The 24,644-nt window shown below is 34.8% G+C and overlaps 1 protein-coding gene and 1 long non-coding RNA gene across 2 annotated transcripts; both read right to left on the bottom strand.

The window, feature by feature from the left end:
* Positions 1-1,572: 1,572 nt before the first annotated feature.
* LOC119079447 (RYamide neuropeptides) lies at positions 1,573-24,476 on the bottom strand. Its single transcript, XM_037187362.1, has 4 exons — positions 24,472-24,476; positions 7,239-7,390; positions 4,011-4,257; positions 1,573-2,117 (listed from the first exon to the last, which is right to left on the bottom strand). Exons 2-4 carry the CDS (start codon positions 7,363-7,365, stop codon positions 2,066-2,068), a joined length of 426 nt encoding a protein of 141 aa, XP_037043257.1. The 5' UTR covers positions 7,366-7,390; positions 24,472-24,476; the 3' UTR covers positions 1,573-2,065.
* On the bottom strand, positions 18,356-18,789 carry LOC119079448. Its single transcript, XR_005088172.1, has 3 exons — positions 18,675-18,789; positions 18,526-18,601; positions 18,356-18,435 (listed from the first exon to the last, which is right to left on the bottom strand). It is a non-coding gene; the product is annotated as an uncharacterized LOC119079448 (long non-coding RNA).
* Positions 24,477-24,644: the final 168 nt, after the last annotated feature.

Raw genomic sequence — 24,644 nt, 5'->3', positions numbered from 1 at the left:
GGCGATCTTGAGCCACAGAGGTGGTAATTAGTTGTACAAGTAGGGGACATCAGCTCTACCAATATCCAAAAAATTGCTTTTTCAAATTTTCTACCCAGCAACTTTATAGTGGTTCAAAATTTTTCTCTCATTTTTGACCATAGTTGTGAAACTCAGTAACCCCTACGTCACACTCATGATTATTTTTCGCAGCCAACTTGCTTAGTTTTGTTTTGCTGCTAGTCTCAGCTTTCTAACAACACCCCACTTGCTATATCTCTGGTTAACAGTGGCGTTCTATTGAGTGCCCAAGTGAGGTAGGTTCATCTACGACGAAATTTTAGGAATGACTTCAGAAAACGGTTGGGATGATTTGTTTAATTGCGATTTGCAAACAGTTATAAAAATAAATAAAAGAAGCAAAATAATACCGATATTTGTGCTTTATTACCGTTTTCTGAAGTAATTCCTAAAATTTCATCGTGTGAACCTACCTCACTTGGGCGCTCAATAGAACGGCACTGTTGACCAGAGAGCACTGCAAATGATGTATCAACGGAAAGCTTAGATAATGTACGTTACAAACAGCATGTGAGGTTCACAATAACCTTCATCAGTACCAGCCCAGACCTGTCTGAAGCTCACACGGATTTCGAAAATTTTTGTTGTACATTTTTTCTAACATTTATCAATGGAGGTTCTCAAACGTGACATAACCTGAAAGTATTTCCAACGAGCCCACTCTCATCTGCATCGCTGACATTTAGCGGCCAAAAAATGAGGTTAAAAACACACCTTTCCACCTTCGGAGATCTTCCACCAGCAACCACCAGGTGTAGCTCGAGACTATCTGAGGCCTGTTTTGAGGTCTACTAGCAAAGACCTTTCATCCATCCCAGACAAAAGGGGTCCGATTTTGATAGGTGGATTTTCAAAAGAATTCGTCTAAAGAAATTTTACTTACCACCTGACGACACTTGACTTCGTTATCTCATATCTCAGGAACAAGTGGTACAAATGGCAACACATTTCATCCTATTTCATAGTACTCGGTTGAAACTAGGAAATAGAATGAAATTTGACAAAGGAAGGTTCCGTGATGGTCTCGTAAATTTCACACAAACTATCCAAATCCCAGACAATTCGTGATGGAAATGGATGGTTTTGAGGAAAATTGCTTGACTATCACTCAACCCACAGCTCCTAGTTTCCTAGTTTAAATCGGAAGAAATTTCCCGAGCCTCAAGATGACAATTTTCGGAACAAATTTTTAATTTCTCTTTCTGTTTGCACCTGAAGTTGTTCAGCAATAAAGAATAAAGTCTTTCCGATAAAATTCTTTTGAGCATTTCTCGGATGAGAGCTCTAATGCCTTCCGCAAATTTGAGTCGAGACCTGAGATATAGACAAACATTTTATTAAACGAGTCTGGGTTTCACATTTATTTATTTCTTTATTTTCAGTTAGACGGAATTCATTTTATTTTATTTTTATTACATGTGTATGTTTGTGGTTTGACTCCATATTTTTTATAAGTAAATAATTTTGTAAATGTTTTCTAAATCAATCTTTTGGTTTAGGTTTTGGGTTTTCTTTTTAAATATTTTTGTTAACATTTCCAAAATACACTTTACAATCGAAGTTGAAATTTTAAGTTTTATTTTTACTTTATTTTATTTAATATACATGATGCAACCTAAACTTATAATTAAACAAATATAATGTAAAATTACAATAAAATATTTGCTCTTGTTATGTTTCTTGATTTTTCTCTCAATCTATAATTGTACACACATTTAATTAAATCAATATTCTATCACCATTCAGTTTCAATCAATTTGGTTTGGTTTGGTTAGTAATTTTAAAATCGCTTTCAGATCATTTCACAAAACTTAAAAATGCATCCAGCCATTGTACACATTTAAGTTTCATAGAAATTTTCTCTTCTTTCAATGGGAAAATACTGCGAAATTTATTTGTTTGTTTTTAAAGTAAGAAATTAAACATTACTTGGTAGGACGTAGATAATTTGTGTAAAAATGCGTCAAAACTGTTTGGAATTGTTGTAGCTTATCAATTGCAATATTCATTCATTATTGCTGTGAATAGTATCCGCATCGGTGTTAATATTTTCATTTCTGTAATAGAAAATAATAATTTCAATAATAATAATATTGTGAGCGCATCATCAGGTGCATATCGATCTTAAGATCCATAAAAATTATATATTTTTTGATGTAGGTAATATCGTTAAATGTTTTAATGCCCGTAAATTTGTAATCGTGATTCCATATAATAAGAAACAAGAATGCCAAGCCCAATACGAGGTCGTACCATCCGACGTAATTTTGTTTTTTGAGCAGACCCTATCATATATCACACCCATATTATTGCTTATTGCTATTGTCTATCGCTTTCAAGATCGATCTTCAGCTTGGTGAATTGTAATACTTAGTCCTAATTTACTGATACACTCACGGAGAAGTGTATACTGAGATTTTTTATGAATTGGGAGTTTTACACAAATTTCGTCTCACAAATGAAAATCTAGTTTCTATAGTTGAGCGTTTCGTTGTAGGTCCTTGATTGTGTATCCGGAAATAAAAATCTAGATTTACATTTGTTAAATTTTGCGGAAACAATTACAAATAACTAACAAAAAATTATTCCGCTAAGCGAGTAATAATTTAAAAAAACATTCGATTCTGATTCTACTACTTCATTTCGTTCTGAAAATAAATACTTCAACTATACCATGGAAGTGTCTATGTAATGTGTTTTCTATAGTTCTGATAGTAGAACTATCCGATTACAGCAACGCACTTCAAGCAAAAGTGCATCGAGTGACAGCTGTCAAATAGAGTACTATTTTGTATGAAAATTTTCTCACAATCTTTTTACAGTGCTAAAATTTGTATGATTCACCGTCTAGTTGCAGTACTCTACTTGGAGTTCCACTCATCCTTGAAGTGCTTTGATTGTAGTGATCACGCGGTCATCTGTCGTTTATCCAAGGTAGATATAGACTGTGGAGGTAATGTTATATATAATCGAATCAGACGTGCAGGGGCACGAAGGTTCCTTATAAAAGTCATCTCCTCCCGTCATTATAAACAAAAAATGGAATAGAAACTCGGCTGAATGGCAGTACCTTCACACTATATCTACCTTGTGTTTATCGTAGGTTTAATGTGAACTCACAACAATTATCGATTTCAGCTATGCCATGCCAACATTCATAACTTTGACCAATTACAAAACTTATTGGCCGTATTTATCACTATGTCTGTTGAATAATGAAACAAAGAGAAATAATACGGTCCCAAGTTGTGTAACTGATCAAAGCTATGACTGTTGACTGCAAAACTTGGTTTTCTCTTTGTTTAGTTCTACTGTTCCTATAGTTGGTCGAATCGTCATCTTACCTAAAAGAATGTGTTCAGGATCAAACAATCACAGTTTATTCAATAGTTTACGTGATATTTCTCTTAAAATCTACCAGTACGAAAGAATGTGTTCCCATCCCAATGTACACCATTTGTCACCCCAAATTTTAAATTTCTACCCAAAATTTAAGTCGAATTAAAATTTTGATTGAAATCCCGACTTTACATATGATTTGAAATCAACCAAGGCTAAGGTAAATAAGTACATATATGCCCATGAGCCATCCTGTAAACAACCAACATACCGTTACGGCATGCTTAGCAACTAGGCATAATTATTAATATGCGATGATACGTTAATCCCATGTAAGATTAACAAATTCTGTGCTGATGGATTGAAAAGACAACTGGTATTGAATGATGATGACAATTTATTATTTTGTGATTCATCAAAATGATTCACTGGCATTTGTATTTAATACACAGCTCGGAATGTGTTTGCGTATTTCTCTACAACAACCACATTATATATCTCCATTCAACGGCCAAAGTGTTGCCGTATACCGAATTACAACCGGCAAAGCACGTAACGTGGGAAGCAATCACATTGAAACTTATTACAAGCCAATAATGTGTTTTACTTACAATTTGCTACATCTATAGAAATCCTTAACTCCTGTGTAAACGCATGACACGAGATAGGTGCTTGTCAATTCTTTTGATGGTTGTGGGTCGACAATGTCCTGCATATATTCGTCGGATCGTTTGCCATATCGTGAACCAAAGAAGAATCGATCATTTCTGGGAGCAACGTTTACATTTTGTTGCGGTCGGCCGCCGTAGTACGATCGGCCATATCTGCTGCCCACGAAAAATGATGCCCGTTTGATGGCTGAAAAATAAAGGAAAATTTAGAGGGTTAGCTGGGCGAAGGACTAGATCTCAATATCAATGGATCTAATAAATTAGTTGATTGGTGAGGTTTCAGTTCAGGTTTAACAAACAAAGGCTGTAAACATTTGGAGAGGGTGAAAGAGGGAGATCCCACATTTTATTAGATACGCGGGAACACACTCTGTAGTGAAATCATCTCTGCCAAAAGTAAATTACGGTTTAAACAAGATCCTGAAACAAAGAATTCGTGTCAATATAACGATCTCATACATAGATCTGCAATGTTAATATGACAAGAAACCTATTAACTTATGTATATCAGCCAATTAGAAAATTCATAAAAGCATGTATTTATGAGAATATTTCGAAACTCATAAAAATACCTAAATATAATCTTCGTCTGACAAAAGATCCCATAAAAAAATATGAATTACGATTTTTCCTCAAGAAAAATCTCACAAAATTTGTCACACAAAACCTATACGCATTCCAAACCTCATACGCGTAATTAAGCCTATGCATATAAGTGAACTCGCACGTGCACCGGTTATTCAACTCTCAATAAGTGCGAGCACGAAAAATCAAAGACGATCTGGATTTAACCGGTTACGCGCAGTTCAAACCCCACACGCATAATTGAATTCACGGAAATATATGTAAATGAACTCACACATCAGTTTTCCGATTCTCCGTAAACGCGAACATAAATATCGAACAGATACGATTTGGATTTATCCCGTTAATCTCTACTCATTTAATATAAAAAGAATAGTTTTTCAGATGGTGTAAATAACACCGATCCAGTCTTTGGCTTCTCGTTCGCGCCGTCGTGACACTAATGTGTTAAAACATCGATTTTATATGAAAAATGAACTTAGAACAAAAGAAGAAAGAAAACTTCTTATAGCAACGCACTGCTCCTAGCATGAACACTACTTTGACAAATGTCCAATTTGGAGGCTTTTGTGATGAGAGCTACCGCTTAAGATTGATTGTATTGTGTGTTTTAACTCATACAACGAAAACAAGTCATCTATCTTTACGAAAGAAACGCAGTGCCTACTGTGACTTCATCAGCCTCCAAATATTTCTTATGTTCATGCTAGGAGCAGTGCGTTGCTTATAGGGAAATTCCTTCAGCAGTAATTTTATGGCAGAATGCAGGAAAATATGGGAAAACTCTATTACATTTCTTCTTAGTTTCTAAACATCATTCTCCTATAGCATATGTATAACATAACTTTGACAACCGTCTTGTCACCTGAAAATATAGTATATTTCAACATACCCCAATACACACAAGATGTGTGTGCACGCGCGAGCGAAGCCCAAGCGAAAACACACATCGAGTGTGTATTGGGGTATGTTGAAAGACATTTTTCTGTAATAGTGAGAGTGTGTTGGTGCATTCCTTCCCAACCGTTACTTTCCTTCTCGACCGTTTACTTTCCCTACCGACCGATTCATATCATAGCTCACCAATACACTCTCACGTATACAGAAAATTAAATTTAGATTCAACGGATGTTGGTCAAACAAACTACTAAATTGTAGTGCGTGATCTCAGGACCGTTCAGTCAGTGCACCCCAAGAACAGGCAAGAGAACAGAATTAAATAAGAGGCCTACACGATGCAGTAGTCTAAAATTCTCATAAAATCAGTTTTTTTTTATGTTGGTATAGGTCGTTCCACACAAAATAAGAGGCCAAATGACTGTTAAAAAATCTGTTCTTGTACCTGTCATTCACGCCGTAAGTGCGGTCGAAATTCAAAGTGGAAAGTGCGGAGGTCTTTGTAACGTAGCGTCATTTTCATACAAGGAAGCGTTGAAATGTATTTTTCGGTTCACTTTTTCATTAAATCGTTCACTTAAAATTCAAATTTTAGGCACACTTACGGCGTGAATTGGAGTGTGTTAATTCAGTTTTCCCTTCAGACCGATATCTGACGAGCGATAAAGTGAACCCTACAACCCGATGATTATCATGTAATAAAAAATTCACCGCACAGAACATTACCACAATTTTTAAAATCCATCGCATACATACACATCAAGTGTAGTGTCAACCGCGTATCTGCATCTGCGTGACTTGACTAAAGCTTACCGCCTCGATTCTGATTGTTATATAAGGGTTAGGTCAAAATTGATCATTGCAGGTTCAAGTATTTTCAAGTTCACCTCACCCGTTTCGATATTTCTTTTCATTTGTCTATCTCTGAAAGTTTATATTATCTCCAATATTACAAATAACTTTCTTATAGCAAAGTTCAATCGAAAAAATATTTTTAATTTCAATTTTTCTCGTCTATAACGTCTTACGGGCGGCCTACCATCTGTTCGACAGAGACAGAGACAACAAAAATAAATGATGCACTTCGGATAATGTGATATTATATAACAAAAAAATATTTGATAAAATTAATGAAGGACAAGATTCTCTATTGATGTGTTCAATCATTTAGATCAATTGAAATAAAATTGAGAAGCTTTTCTCGTGATATCCTTGCCGTGTGTAAAAGGTTATTGAAAACTTAGTTTAAAAGTTCTTGGCAAATATTTTTCTCGCATTGCACAAGACAATAACCGTTTCCAAAACTGGAAAAAATATCAATGGAAATGCTATCGTTAAGTGCAATATTTCCATGAGTATTATATATCGCCATTCATCTATAAATCTTTATAAACAACAGCTCATGAATAATGATGCTGCATTTTCATCATCTTTTTATCAGTTGCATATAATAGGTGAAAGAACTTTGCACTTTTTCGCAATACCTTTTGTCAATAAAAAATATTTTTTTTTATTATTTGCACACCTTCTTTATAAACTATGAAACAAAAGAAAATCCTTATTACAAAATGATATTTAGTTTCGGCTTCGTTTTGATTCTAAAATAGAACACCCTAAGTATCAGAATACTGAATTTGCTCTGCTCATTTCCGTTTCTTTTTTATTGTTATTTTGCGGATAACTTACCATCACCTTTGGCATCTGTATTTTCAAATACTTCCGACGGTTTTGCGGTGGTGCAACTGATTGCCATCAATATGATTCCCAGCAGCATAACAAAACCGAACCATGTTGAGTACTGCATTCTCCACATTTTATTGGGTTGGTGTCGTAATATTCTGGAATAGATGAAATCCGAGATTATTGAAATTAATAGTTAGTCTTCATACTATAATGTGTGTTACTGTAGCCACATAGCACTCTTTAGTATCAGCTGCATGGGGTCTTATTTTTTGGGCATTCACCCGCTGCACTAAAGTTTCTTTTGTGGTCTTTTGTAGAATCGAAGTCCACTTCCCAATTTTTACAATTATCTGTAGAAACATGGGAAGTTTAGTACAGGTTAGAACAGGCTATAGAAGTTGGAGAAATTAGGGGAATGTAAAACCCTTTTATCACATCGACGAAGGGCACCCTGTTTCAATCCAACTTCTACCTTTAATAGTACTTCACTTTTTGTATTCGGGAAAGTCTTATAAACCTTACAAAGTTGCCTTACAACAACTTACACTTAAATAACTGCAAGAACGTGTGTTTGGTGGAAGTAAATTTTTGCTGCCTAGACTGGAAATCTCGACGTTGATGGGTTTTTCCTAGCTGCAAAAGGTTCCATGAGAACTCAAAGAATAAATTTTGTCATTGAAAACCTCGCGAAAATTTCCCAAATCATACACGAAACTATCCACCACCCCTTCCATCACCCTGTCCAGAATATGATGACATATTTAACATAACCATCTAACTGAAGGTAATATTTAAAGTTTTATTTGCTATTTTTGATTATCCAGTACACGGTTTAACAGACTAAACACAATGATGACCACAACCGAACGGTGTGCCGACTCTTTGTTGTGGTTTATAGCATAATTACACACGTTTTATCTTTGTGACCACTGTGTAGTACATGTCATATTAATTCCCAAGCCCTTATGTCGGTGTTCCATGTTATAAACACAAAAAAATGTTTTGGTAGCATTTACCAAGGGAGAATATATAAATTGGCTCAGACAATAAATTCTAATTTCGTTAGAAAAACAAATTTTTGATTTGCATTAACATCCGCTTAAAAGATTATTGCGTCTTTTTAAGATATGAGCGACATGGATATGCCTCTCTCATTGTGCTGAAATATTAAAACAATAAAAACAAAAACACCCTCCAATAAAGCTTTAATTGTAAGATGAGGGAAGAAAAAAAAAGAAACGTTGATATTTAACACAACATCATCACATCAAACATCCTCTTCAAGTTTCTGTGTATCCTTCCGGTTTGCATGTTTGTACTTTCCAAGGCTCGTTCGTACTATAGGGACTTAACGAAAATTAATTTGTAAGTGGTAGATTGATGCGTGTGTGCAGCTGAAAGTAGTGTTCGTTTAGGGTTGAAGACACTTGGAGTTTATAATGTGAAATTGTAATAATATAACTGGAAAAGTAAAGAACTTGAATCAGTCAAAAGAGTTCGATCTTTTTTTTTTAATCCTGTCACTCAATCATTGTTTCATGGTTTAAAGGTTAAAAATGTAAAATATTTCGACACAATAGATCTCTTCGTTTGGTGAAACTGATGACGGAAACGTGAGGAATGGTGGGGAAAAGTGTGCAAACTAATCGAAACCAACTTCACAATTTCACAAAGTAATGAATAAGTGAGTGCATCCAATTCTTTGAAATGAATGCAAATGAACTAAATACGGGGAATTCCCTTAGAAGCAAAGTTGGTTGTCATTAGTTTGCACACAAAACCGAACCGTCGATCGTCACGCCAGCGGTCATTTTAGTGATCTATTACCACGAGATCTTAAAGCGTTCGATCAACGCACTTCAAGCAAAATTGCTTTTAATGGCAGCTGCCAAAAGAGTACTGGACGTGTGTTATTTCGATCTAAAATCACCGACAAAAACGATTGTAAAATATTACCTGTGGCAGGTAACTTGTCTCCAGTTCACTAGATACAAATTCCCTGCCACATGAAATATTTTACAATATTTTTTATCAGTGATCCCTCGTATCATTTCGTATTCCATGATATGATTGACGTAGTCAATTTTACTTTTTTCAATTCTGCATTTGCACATAACGCTAACGTGTACCATCCAATCGCTTAGAACACATAGACAATTCGGCACACAGCACACCAAAAATTAAAACGAATTTGATGAACTTTCTGATTGTATACAATGCCAGTAGACACTTACGTGCCCGTTCAGAATATTGTGTTATTTGATGATGATGAATCTAAATGAATTTAATTTTTTTTAACTAGATAGGACACCAATGCTTCGAGTCTATTAAGACCGATTTTCCACGGTGATGTCTGAGTGTTTATTCAAAGTATTTTGAAATATTATCTCATTTTGTTGTCGGAATAAACTAAGAGCTCAGCTCACCACTCGAATAGATGATCTACAGTACTTATTACCAGAGAATACCATTTTAGATTTTAGCTATTAAATTAGAAAATTTTCCAATTTCATGATTCGATTTAGCGTAAATGTTTCTGCTTAATAATAACATACACATATATAACGCAACGCATGCACGTAAGACGACACAGGTATAATTTAATAATCCTATTAAAATCACAAATGTGACATTTTAATTAAAAAAAAAAAATTAGTTATACGTCCTACAGGAGTTGGTTTATATATCCCACATTCTGTACGCTTATTCAACCGTCGGGCTTACCTTCATTATACTTATATGTCGCAATGTCGCATGTGTGTTATTTATATATATACATGGATAAATAGAGCAACCATTCACTTTTACCTTATAAATTCCATAAATAAAGGGCAATGTTATCATGCGACAATCGTTTCTTTAATAAGTTTATCATAAAGGGGTAAAGATTACATCATTGATGTGTGGTGATAAAATTGAAGATGGAGTACATTTCCTTTGTTTTATACCTGTACACGTGGTCTTCAATTATTATTTTTTCTTCTGTGCATCTCATTCTACTTAATATTATGGTGTTCGTTACAGTCAAGTATACACGCGAGTATACCTAAAAAATACGCGGGTCGTATCCTGACAAATTTTAGGAAATTCCGAATGATACACCAATGTTCAAAGAGGGAATTCACCTTTTAGATACAGCACGCGCATTGCGATATATTTATAAAAATTTGTCATTCTTGAGCTTTAAGAAAAATCTATTCCTTTGCTACGATTAACATTTGCTAATGAAGACACTCTATGAATATCTCGCTATTTTGTTTAATAAAATAATTGATTGAATCTGGTACTTCCAGTGTCTGGTCCTTCTAAAAGGACAAGTTTTGGATTAAAAAAAAATATATTTCGAATCAAAGTTCGAGAAGAACTCCTGTGCGGTGTATACCTGTCCCCAACATAAAAGCATGAAACTCCGACAATTTTTACATCAACAACCTGAAAACTGATGTTTTCATATGAAATACATCGAGTGTGGTACTGTTAGAAAGGTATGATGTTTGACTATAAGATCGATTTTAACTTCAAGCATAGTATGTCAACTCACTGAATTTTTGTGACAAAAGGGTTTCAGATGGATGTATGAAATTTCATAAAAAATTCTGTATGTGGAAGGAACACTCGCCATTTTATGGAATGTTGATCTGAGCTCCCAACAGGTCCCAGAATGGATTCTAGTTTCTAAGAGTATTGCGGAAAAACATTTTTTGTGTAGGTGTGTGGAAAGTAGCATGGACTATTTTCGGAAAAGTATTTTTTCACCTTTTCTCAAAAACATTTTTTTAACATTGGAAAAATGTGGAAAAAAGTTTTCCCGAATATATTCCGAATATATAGACAACAGTTACCACAAACAGTATACATACAACGAAACCGTGCAACTGTTGATCATATTTATCAACATTTTATTGAGCTTTGCTAGTAATGTGCAAAGTCTGCAAACTTCAAATGCCTCTGTTACATAAATCGTTGCATGAACCTTGGTGAATCTCATGATGTCGAGCCTAATAAAGTTCTTTGCACTCGATGTCATAAATAGAAATTTGGTTGCATGGAACATTTGAAAGAATTGCAATTTGGTTTCCTTATATAAGGTTTTGTTCCAAACTCATGTCAAAATAAGCTTGTTGTGCAGATGGACGTAGGTGTCGCAAAGCACGACTTCCATCTTGTTTAAAATTTGCATAGACATTTCTACTCTGTAGCAACGTTTGCAGAGCAAGAATATTAGCAGTTTTACTATATATCTGATCTATTACTTCATTTGATCGATGATTTTCATAGATTGATTTCAGAAATCTTTTACTTCATTTGTTGTTTTGAACATGCTTTTTGCGATATAAGACCTAATTAGTCAGAGCTTGTCGTTTATTATTGCTGTCGTTGTCGATAAGAGATGACAGCCGTCTGTAACAGGTCAATACCACAGGCGGCTAAACTTCGCCAATTTGGAAAGATAATATACCCTTCGTAGCTTTGAGTCTCTTATAAGCTTACGCTATAAAATCCGAGCCATATTATAACGTTTCCCAAATCGAAAAACATTTATTCTACAAGTGAGTTCTAGAAGGACTCTAACGATTGTAGGTCTAATGTGTGTATGGTCACATATCCTTCATAATCCAATTTGGTTCCAAAACAAATGTTTTGGTGTCAAAACGAAGAATAAAAAGTAAAAACAAATTTTTTATTGCAAGGCCTGTCGTGCCAAACAACTCAAATTTTCTGTATTTCATCTTGTCTAACAGGCTTCCCAGTAAATTTTCGTATGTATGGTGACGAATCGCTAGGTTATCACAAATTTTCCATTATTTCTGATGATGGTTTGTAAGGATGATGGATTTCAGACCAGGACAATGTGCAATTTTTACTGGGACTTTGTTAAATGCGTCTTAATTGAAGCTAGATTGCTCTTGAACTGAATTGAAGACGGTAAGTGTACTACTCTTCACCAACAAAATTTCAATAAAATTTCCAGGATGAAATTTTAACTTCATGTGATGCTGATCAAGAGCTCTACCTCACAAAGGTCTGAACTTAGTTTTATTGCCTTTTGTTGGACGTATGGACAAAGTACAAAGCACATTGTACAAACCATTAGTGCTAAATTACATCATAGCCGAAATAAACCAACAATGAAGTCACAAACTTTTACAACACATAAAACCGAAACGAATTCGAATGGTTCAAGTTCAATATTTTATCGATGATAATTCTAACCCATTATGGATTATTAATTTCACCGAAAAGTGTATTATAATCTCGTATGATTTATGTTTAGCATTAAATAGCACTAATACCACGGCACATAAAATAAATAAATAATAAAAAGTCGAAAATGGAAAATAAGTTAGATTACACATTATATGACCCCAGGAAATTTGCTGCATTAAAGCATTATACCATCGAGCAATCGAGCTTCTTTTATATAACCGAATATAAGTTGGGACTATTTTTATACCTGTTGATTTTAGCTGAATCGAATTATTTATAACGCACGATAGACTTTGAACAAATCACAGAGTAATTTAACGACAATATTAATCCAACGGTTCGTCGACTTAGTCATCATCAATAAAATTTTCGAGTTTAATTTTACTAAATTTCGCTTGTCTCATTGGAGCGAACGTGGTGGATTTCGGTTTAATATGTGGGAGAAAATTGCCTAGAAACGTCCATTCGTTTCGTTTTCGCCCCAACATAAACGAATTTTTCATTTCGTTTTGTAAAATAGGAGCGGTTGGTCGATGCGAACAAAAATACAAACAAATTGCTATCGTACTGAAACTTTCAACTATACTTTCGTACTATCATCAGTGCCGCACTTAACCTTTGGCATGGCAATACTCGTACCATTGACTCTAGCTACACATACCGACGCCAAAGAAACCTAATGCAAATTTGTTTTTTGTTCTTCTGTCAAGTTTGACAGTATAACAAAAGAAAAATTTGAATTAGGAATCTTTTGCGTCGCTTTGTGTACCTACAGTAACACTCGAGACGTCGTAAAACCTCCAAATACATATGCGTGGACAACATGTTCTGTGTGTTATAGGTCGCATCGGGAAGGCCTGATTTTTGTTACAAAAGAAGTGCAAAGCCTTTCCTATACCGTCAGTCTCCAAATATTTTATATTTTAATGCTGGGCGCCGAGGTATGCCTCTGGGCAAAACTCACTTAAATATCTTAGTGCTGGTGGGCACAAATACTTCGTTCTACTCGCTGTTAGCTCTTAAACTTTATTAGACTAATTTCTACTTGATCATTGGTAAAACCGCAAAGTCCGTCACTGCATATGATAATCGCTACTTAAGCAGAATGTATGGAATACATTCCACATTGATCCACATTAGTTGACAATATAATAGAGAAAGGGTGCAACATTATTATAAAAAATTTCCTTTGGGAATTTTCGCAGGAAAATTATTTTCATAATTTTTGAAAAATTGAAAAAGCATGTCAATGTTAAAGCGAGTATGTGAGTGGTCGTAATGAGTGGTAAATATCAATTATGAAGAAACTATGTACAAAGTTTATGCAATTTAATTGTGCGAATGGAACGTAATTGGGTAGAAATAGTGTACTTTTGCGTTATCAATTATAGCAATAGGTTTCTTTACAGTAAACTTTGTTGAGTCGAGACCACTACTCGCACGAAATCGGACTCTTCATTTTTCTCGTGAGTTGGTCCAATTTTTCTTAAAATTTTGTGTACGCTTTCCTACTCGTATGCATTGAAAATATGTTACCAACATGGCTTGATTATACTTATAACAAATAAAGGTGTTGTGCTACTTTGATGGTGGCTACATACCTGTAGAGCCAGTTGGTGACACGCTTTATTTTAGCGAAATAGATATCAAGGGAATGGTAATAAAGCAAATCTAAATTTAACCCTCAATATTTAGGATATAGTTTAGTCGATCGGGTAAAACAATAATAGTTATGGCATATGGCATGTGTGGAGTTTACAGCTAGAATCGAAGGAAAATATAATAGAGTGCCCATGAGACTGACGTCCCGAATTGTTTTTTTTTAAATTAGGCGTTACTCTCAATAAGTGGAATGTACCTGAATACGAGGCAACCAGTTGTAGTCCTTGCCCTTGCGAATAATGCCAATATATATCTAGCGAGTCATTTACGTGATGTTTTTCACTCATAATTTGCCATGTACCCTTCTAATACCACCAATACCACCTACACATTTTGTTGGTCACCCGAGCATAAAATGGGTATACCTTGCATTTACACAAATATCATTCAAAAATCGCGCGGCGGTGGTGTGTACGATTTACAATTTCAATTAATTCAATTTGAAGCACACATAATCATCAATCACAGTGGTGCGACGTCGATGCGTACATTACAGCATTGTACAATTTGCCAATCCATCAATAAATCAATGAAATCGCAATTTAAATGTCATTTGTATCTCTATTGCAATTTATTGGAAAAGAATTTCACGTCATCATCACTGTAGTGTACATACCGCGCTGAAATAAATTTGCGAATATTTTCATTACAGCCAGAAAAGATATTCGGAAAATGTGAAAAGAATTATTGGCTTTCGATGGTGTATAACTACTATCCACTCGACCGGCAACGCGACGTATTACAATTATTATTTTTTGTTAGAAATGTGTAATATCTTTCATTCATGGCATTCGGCACAATGTTACAATCACAATCAATTGATATAAGTACATCTACATCTACAATTGATATAAGTACATCAAGGCACATTTGAGAAACATTTAGTCATCTGTTAGTTATAACGACGAAAAAAGTAAGTGCTGAGTGCTAGCTAAAATTATTTAGCCAAAAGTATGTTAACAATAATTGAAGTAATAGATTCAAAAACGTGAGGCAAAGTTAATTTTACTTCTCTGAGCCAAAACTTTACCTCAAGTTTTTGAATAAAATACCTTACTTGGCAATGGGGGAAATGATGAAAATAGTACTTCCGCTACGCCTCGGTCGGTAAGATTCACACAAGAAGTACAATTTCCATCATTTGCCTACCAATGGGGCAATGTAAGTAATGTACTATTGCCTCTTCTCGAAATGTCCAGATGATCAGATTAAAATTTTTATTGATTCGTTAGCCACTTGTAGAATGTTCAATGATGAATTGGACCTTTATAGTTGGAAGAACAGTATAGACAGTGGCATAAGTCTTTGAACGAGTAAAGTTGTGCTTGTTATAAGCTTGGAGTCAATCAATATAGGTGAAAGGCTACAAAAACACATGTAACGTTTTAAAGGTTTCGAGGTTGCTTTCCAGTCTTATAGCATATAAAAAGAAGGTGAGCAAAGTCAGCTATTCTAACGTCGTCCCACTCATACAAACGCCCCTTTCGAAACATTGAAAAAACAAACAAGAAACATGGACCCAAAACTTTTTAATGGCCTTAGTACCAATGTCGACGTGTTAGAGAGTTGCTATTATTGATTAATAAGGCCAAAGCACAGTACACGAAAAGGACTCATATAAACCAAATTAACATTAATACTCAACGGTATACAACAAATTGACCTGATATATGTACTGTAAGTGGTTTCATTTCATTGTACCCAATCTACGTTTAACTTGCAGCTTCCAACTCGGTTACCAGAGTAACAAATATTATTGTAATGTATAAACGGTGAAAATGTATGAACGAATAAATCCTCAAACAAAAATAATAATTTGACTTTACACCTTTTAAAGTGTGCAGCGTTTAACATTTCGGTTTTCTCACCTTTTCAGCCTTACATCCTATTTACCTTCTACGTGTTAAAAATATGGTATGTTACAACAAGTCAATAAAATATGCAGATAAGACACAGACTCAAATTTTAATAACCCCGAAGCAAAAGAAAACGGTAAATACAATTGAAGGATGTTGATATAACATTAAATATTTGCGGCAGCGAATAGGACGCTAATGTTGGAATTTGAAATTTAATAAATTTTACGCTTTTGGAACAATACTTACTACGTCCATATTTCTTAAGCTTTAGCAACAATATTCAGAGAGGTATAGACAGCAAAGTCTCCTTTGTATTTACACAAAATTATTGAAAAATTTCATGTCTGTTGATCGGAGGCTACTCTAGCGAAACCTTTTTAAATTTCAATGAATGGCACCCCGCCTAAATAAAGGTTCAGTTAAGTTCGAATTACGTTTCAGAGCGAATACGGACTTCTTGAGAAATGTCAATATTCGGCAAATTATAAATGAGGAGAATGGAGGGGAATCATTGCGATCGGTCGAGCGAGAAAATTTTGAAATTTTGTACTTTCAAAACGTTCTATTGCTCACTTCTCAGCGCCCTTAACTACTCTCCGGTCCTGACCAGAATTGAAGCATGCAATTGCAAAACATTGATTTACCCGAAAATAGTTATTTGTCAACCTAAGTTGGAAATTTCACAACAATTTCTGGCACTTTATCTGAGGTGAGAAAATGGCTATTTTCTCCCCTGCGCTGCATTGTGAAATAATTATTTTTCTAAAAAGAACTTGGAAGACTTTCTATTTAACAAATTATAATATTTCAAAGTTCTCATCGCTCTTTTATGCAGAGAAAGAGAGTGTGGTAAAAATATGAATTTTCTCACCTGAATTGTCTCTTCTCTTTGTTTTTGTTTTGAGAAATGGTGTAATAAAGTTATATGATTGTTTCGTGGATAAAAACCGTTAATCATACCTCGCACGTATGGGAGACGTTGTGTTCACTTGTGGGAGAAATAGGAAATTCCGCCTCGAGCGAGATTCAAACATCGTCCTGACGTTCGAGTTGGAGTTTCCTATTTCTTCCTGAGATGAACACAACGTCTTTCAAACGTGCGAGGAGAGATTAATGGTTTTTTAACCATACAATACCATTTTTGAAAATATAAACAAAGTGAGAGTTCAAGTGAGAAAAGTTCTATTTTCTCCCCACTACGGGATAGAAAGTGCTGCACTTTTCCCATTATAAATGTCATTCGACCAATCGTCAACAAAACACAACTATTTTATGGTATTTTGAATCTAGGAAATAAGGAAAATGACACAGCGCAAATGAAATAGTCATTTGTTCGCCGAGGGAAGAAAAGTTGGATTTCATTTCAAATGCAATTTCCAACTTTTCTTCCCTCGTTGAACAAATAACTAATATTTCTGCGCGGTACGCCTAGTTGCCTTAACTTCAACCGCTCGGAAATCAAGGCAAAGATCGTAAAATTATAATACTCGTGTAATTAATCTATTTTAAACCGACGTTAGGACGAGGTCTACAAGCATTACGTTTCCAAGTAGTTGTAAGTCACTAAGGAATCCCACAGGAACTATGATTATATCGGAGTTGTAAATTCATCATTAAAATTAGATTAGCTCGTTTAGTATGTATTTATTATGGTAGTAGGTGGTAGTCTGGACTGGCCATACTGGGAATTCAGGCGCCTGTTGCATTTTCTTTATGAAAGTGACCTTTTTCGAAAGTCCTTTTTATAGCCGGTTCGGTACTGGTGGAAGCCAGTATTACATTGCAACGTGTAAAATAAATAAAAAAAAATCCCTGCGGACCGGTTGTATATAGTAAAACAACGTTGCTATACAATTCATTGCAGTGATAATTACTTGCTCAATGCGAATATTTAACATTCTTATCACGAAGGACCACACAAAATCTCATAAAAGGCTTCACACACAAATATCTACAAATTACCGTTTATTCAAGATGATTTGAATTACAATTTCATTTAACTCTCCCGAAACGCACATTCACTGGACGTGCCGAAATGATGGGATTTAACCATTTTGACTTTATGAGCTTTCCGAAACATTTCTTAACCCTTCTTTTGCTTAACTTAATTATCAAAAAAAAAAATCAAAATACTTCGTACGCAACGCAGATCGTGGGTCGTCAATCGAAAATCCATTTAATAATTCATACGGCAAATATTGAACTTTTTCGGTGTAAAAAACTTTTCCGTTATTGATTCCATTTAATACAAACACAACAGTATTATGCGGCTATACTTACAGCGTGTACAGTATCCAAGCATTCGCGGAAATTTGCCTACGAACAACTCAAATGCAAAATCGAAAAGAAAAGAAAAATTCGATTCCCAATTTTTATATATACCAATTTTTCGACGCCAGCATTGATGCTGGTAGTGTGTCGCTGTCGCGGTTATTTCAAATAGCTTATACCGAGAAAAGGGACGCTCAATTCTAAATTTAATTTGCAATTCAAGAAAGTTATGTGTTGTATTGGGATGTTTGTAAGGTCGTTTCGAAATTTTTATGTTGAATAACTTTTACCTGAATGAATTCATCTGAAGCTGAAGGCTTTGAGAAAAAAAAATTATTGAAAACAATCAAGTTTCAATGCTTCATCCTACAATTGTAATTAAAATATGCCAGAAAAATTGCATTTGTTTTTTGTTCGGCAAAATATAGGCCATCAATACCACTTTTCAACCGATCGTCCTCCTCACTCATTTTTTGAATATAACCATCCCATCCCACAAGTCTCAACCTTCGTACAACCTTTGTAATACGAATATTTAAAGGAGCTCGTTGTTTTGAAAACAATCGACTGACAAAATTAAATAAAACACTCGCTGTCTCGTCGTTGAGTTTTACAATTGTGCTTTGAGCTGCTCAACTGCTACTCCGCGGATCGTATGTATCCGAATTGGTTAAAATTGAGTTTTAAGTTTATAGATCTAAATTTGTAGGAAGAAATTTTTTCTCTTATGTAGTTCAGGCATGTAAATTGGAAGTTCTGCCGTATTAAGCAGAAACATCGCATGTCTTTTCGCATTAGCTTTTAAAAGCTTTCGAATTTTTTTTTAGCTTCGAACTTCTTTTGAATTCTAATGGAATGTTCCACTTTTTGAATGGAATCTATAAGAAGCTCAAAGCTCACAGAAGCTTTCGAAAGTTCTTAAAAGCTAATGCGAGAAGACATGCGATGTTTTTGGTTAACATGGCAGAGTTATGGAAAACCCTAATTCTCTCGAATACTATAAAAGCTACACCTTATTTCTCTAACTCAATAACTTAATTACAGCTATCACATACACTTCACATATCTCTTCTTTTAATAGCAACATTTATGTTCAAACTAATGAAGTCAAAGAATACAAAGTTAAATGTAATCTGAAGTACCCGGTAGAAAGTTTCATCGATAAAATTCTGATTGACTGTCAACGAATTGGACAAAAATTTTACGTTTTAGAAACGACTAGTCATCGACAAAAACGGCTAAAAATATATAATGGATGAAACTAATAAAGAGCCCATTTATGAAGTGCCACACAAAAAATGGCGAATAGCCCCCATGATAGAAGTGTGCGTATTATGTGAATGGCTCCTAAGTAATAGTATTTTTCGTCACAAGTGACGAAAAGTAGAATTTTTCAGGACTAGTCCTAACGAGGCAAAGCCGAGTAGGACAAGTTTAAGACGTGTCCTGAAAAAATTCTGCTTTCGTCACGAGTCACGAACTACGTTTTCTGTGCCGTAAGGATCAAAATGAGACGAAAAACAAAACATTACAACAATTTCAGCTTTTCTTAGCAATCACTTTTCGATCGTAGGTGCAGGGACGAAATACGTCGAATTATGGTTCTAAGGCACAGAATAGTACATTTCGTACCTAAGATTAAAAGTCTTTTTTAGCGTGTGAGAAGTTTCCAGACAGAGCCAAAGGCGAGGTCTGGAATCGAATACGCTAAAAAAGACTTTTAGTCTGTGGTACGAATAGTATTTTTCATATTGGACGGAGAAAAAGTTCGACGAAGTCGGACTTTTCGGGTCCTAGGTATGAAAAAGAATTTTTCGCAATTCCGGTCCATAATCATCACCTTTCCATGCATCCATTTAATGTCGTTTTGAAGGTATTTATTTCACAGTGCGTTTTTGATTATTTTTTCGCACTCGGGCTTTTTCACATTTTTTTTGCACGCTACATAGCTCAGTACCTTTAAGAAAGACTAAATTTTATAAATAAAAACTTTGCACAGACCAGGATTTGAACATCCAACACCAAAATTATTCCAAACACCAAGCAACGACCATAGCCATTCGGCTACAGAGTCACACAATTATACAGAACGTATTGTTGAAGCGTACTTACTAAGCATTGACTACTTGATTTTATTTAGCGCGTCTCTATACATCACATTGCAATGTGTATATAGTGCAGGTTGCTTGATCGTTCAAATGAATTCATGTTTGCATGTGAATGTTTGGTAGAAATTTTGATAATATTTTGCATTGGAAAGGTGATTATGGCCCGAAATTGCGAAAAACGTTGTATCTACCACGGTAGGTATGCCGGTATTTTTTCGCACACGCCGTCTTGTCGACCTCGGCTTCGCCTCGGATCGACAATCGACATCTAGTGCGAAAAAATACCTTCATACCTACCTTGGTAGATAAATAACTATTTTGTCATCTACTATAGGGTATATTCAATAAACAGAGAAAGTTACATATTTAATAGTTACATCCTGATACCGCATACCGTTTGTACAAGGCTAACCCAATAACTAAACGAATATTAAATTCTGAATTAAATAGAGTCGACTCAGTCGGGCACTAATAATCATTAAAACATTACAGAATGTTTATAGTCTCTCCATCTCGTTAATTATTACAATAGCCTTTAACAACAATAAATCGAGTAACTGTGGATTTACATAGCAACGTAAAAGTGACAGATGCAAAAATTTTCTCATACGGCAACTCGAAATTTCATTCATAATTTTAATTTTATGAATGAAATTTCGGGTTGCAGTATTTAAAAAACATTGCATCTGTCACTTTTACGTTGCTATGTAAATCCACAGTAAATAGCCACAAAAATTCTAAAAGGTCCTCTTATCCTATTCAAATACTAAGAGAACGACACTCAAAAACTGCGGTAATTTTACCGCTTAATGATTATTGATTTCACTTACCGTGGATTTACATAGCAACGTAAAAGTGACAGATGCAATGTTTTTTAAATACTGCAACCCGAAATTTCATTCATAAAATTAAAATTATGAATGAAATTTCGAGTTGCCGTATGAGAAAATTTTTGCATCTGTCACTTTTACGTTGCTATGTAAATCCACAGTTAAAGGACAATCATACTTTACTTTCACACATACTCCGTTCAATTGGTCCACTCACATATTTCAGAGAACAAGTGCACATTTGACGATAATTTCGATAATAAACGGTGCGACTGCGATTATATATGCGTGCAGTCGCTATATATTCGTTCCTTTGATATTCCCAATCAAATGAAAAATGTCACGAGTAATTTATGCCGAATATATTATACCGCAAGCTAATATCAACCTCAATCATATTCCAATTTGTAATTGATTTTGGCAGAGTTTTTCGCAAGAAAAAAACCTTTTTTTTAACCAATAATCTCTTTTAACGATTGACTTTCGAGCGTATTATGCAAGTGGAAAAGTTAATAGAAACAAAAATTTCAAACGAATTGTCTAGGATTTTCGGTTTTTAGCTGATCGGAAATCATTAAACAAATATTTTTAAGCATGAAGCATAGAGAATGGTGGTGGAATTGAGATTTTCGCGATTTTTTTTAAGGCTTTGATGCATTCTTCTCTTGTTCAAAGTCTGAGCTCAGGTTAAATATCGCAGACACCGGAGGATTTGCGGTTCTTTCGACAGATTAATTACGCTGATTAGATCTAACATGACATAGCCCGTCTGTAGTAAGTAAAGTGCGTGCAAAAAATTTATCTAAAAAATTATTGATTGCAATATTGCCATGGTTCTACGGTTCAGACTGTAAACTGTAAACATGTCCACAATTCTGAGATCAATTACAAATTTTTATTGAACTTCAACAACAACGGTAACAGTTTTTTGTTGGAGTATCACATTCACAAATCACCTGAATTCTCTTTTAAGAACGGCTAAATATCTGTTATTGACAAGATTTCTATTAATAAATCAATAAAGCGATGTGTTCCGGTAACCGGAATCCGGTTAGTGTTCATGGAAAATGTTTGTTAAAATCATTGAAGTAGAAGATTTTGTATCAAATAATGAAAATACTTCAAACAAGTGAACTGTATCTAGTGCTGTTATTGTAGAGAATCGCAAAAAGCAACGAAAAGCAAGTGAATAATTAAATGCAGAAGGGAGCCATGTCGCATAAGTGAATTATAAGAAAAAATAAAATTCTGGTTTCTGTTGGCAAAAGTACTTCATATTTTCACTTATAATCATTGAAACCAAAAATCGTGTAGCAAATTTTTTCTTTTTTATAATTTGCAAATGCGACGTGTCTTCTTTCTGCATTTAAATATTCAAGTGCATTTGGATGACAAGAAAATGTAATAACATCAACATTACAACAACCCAATTTTTTAAAATCTCAAGCATTTTCTGTCCAAAATTAGAATTCCTGAAGTGATTGAAGTATTATTGTACACAGTTTCTCATATTACACTAAAATTACCATTGCGCGGAATTCCTCAAATCGTGCTGTATACTTGGTCACCTAAATATACAAATTATTTTTCACAGCACAGAGGTGAGAAAATTTCCACTTTCTACAGCAGATGAAGCTTGGGGTCGATCGGTTGCAAAATAGTTATTTGTTCAACTAGGGGAAAAAAGGTTGGAAAGTTTCGGTGGTGTTGTCACATGAGAAAGTGAAATTTCCAATTTTTTTCCGAGGTAAACACAACGTTTTTCGCAACAAAGGCCTCCAAAGTTTCAGCGGAAGGGAGAAAATACCTATTTTCTCGCCTAAGATGTGAAAAATCATGTGCCTCCCTTGGTGAAACTCTTCGATGGAAACATCCTTGAAAGCAACTCCACACATTTTTCTTCTGTGAACAAACAACTATTACGGATAATATTGGGTTTCGTCTACAAAATAAAATTTTGAGCAGCAAATAACTGAATTCACAGCACTGCTCCTAGCATGTACACTGAATTGCCAGGTGCCAAATTTTGAGGCTTTACAGATCTGTTCCAAGGTTATTTGAACTGTCAATGCGTCATTCATAGAACGATACCCAAAAATTTTTTGAAGACAAATTGTTCGTAAAAGCGTTGAGGTTATGGCTCTGTGGATGCTATCGTTCGTTTTCGGCTTGTCATAAATCGATTGAACTTAACGATGGAACTAAATTGAAAAGAGCTTCCTAAGCCGTAGCCTGCGAATGTTTTCTTTGTTCATGCTAGAAGCAGTGCTGTGCTTAATTTTAATCAAAGCGGAAAGTGATCAGTGAATTTCAGATGTGATAAATCGTGGGCTGTGCAAAACATAATACCACCCTTTGCATAATATCGTCGTCTGTCGAAGGTTCATATTTCATCTGTAAGTTCAGTCATTTGATGTGTCTCCGACCACTTTTCTCCGACCACGGGCTCGATGTTTGTACTGACCTAATACAATCCTTTATTTTTTTATATGTTTCCTGCCTGTGATTGCAGGCTTACTTGCAAATGCTTAAAGTTGTTTGTCCCTAATTGGCTTTAAAGAGTCGTCTATTATATGCTAGAAAAATCATATAAACGAAGGACTGATATACGATTGGCGGAAAAACAATAAAAAATTGTGAGCACATGTCGCATAATATATGAATAATGTTCTACAATTTCTTTTGTGCATCTTAGACGGAGAGACAGCGTATTGATGTATCAAACAAAAAGGACAAAAAAATACAAACAGGAAATAAGAGTGACTTGCTCTTTTTTCGGAAATAAAATTGAAATTATTTTTATTTCAAAGTTATGGTTTTTCTATATACCATGAACAACGAAAATTGGAAAATTGTCTAACTTCGGAACATCGTTTCCATTATTGAAGGGTGAAAAACGACCAGAAATGGATCTGTAGCGTAAATTGTATAGCGTATGAGGTGAATGAATGAATTGAATAATTATTGATTGTGACCTTCTTCACACTCTCGTGAAGTTAACTTTGAACTTTAACAATCCATTAATGATCGCTTTAAAGCGGTGGTCGTTGGTGCATTCTTTATGCATTACACCTTCTCCCGTTATATCCAGACTTCGTGCAACAAAAATTAATTAATTAATTATTCATAGCATTCTGTAGCAATTATCACCTTATGTGAGACTATTCTTGCTCGACCACCACCACCAACAGTATGTAGAGACACAATTAAACAAAAAGTAAATGAGCAGCCAATTGTATATTATATGTAGGTATAACGAAGTATAAAGCTTCAGATAGGAAAAATGTGAAAGAACTACAACAATTTTTATAACACCACAGGTGAGAAGATGGTCACTTTCTGAGATAAAAACGTGGTCTCTAAGGATTCGGACAAAAGCCATAACACAAAAGGCTTCAATTAAAATCGAGTCGTTGTCGTTATTGTAGGCCTTTTATGTACATTGTTTGTCAGTTGATTCTAGTCTCAATG

This window comes from Bradysia coprophila, unplaced genomic scaffold, assembly GCF_014529535.1.
Source record: "Bradysia coprophila strain Holo2 unplaced genomic scaffold, BU_Bcop_v1 contig_324, whole genome shotgun sequence".
NCBI lineage: Eukaryota > Metazoa > Arthropoda > Insecta > Diptera > Sciaridae > Bradysia > Bradysia coprophila.
This window is presented reverse-complemented; position numbering and strand designations above follow the sequence as displayed.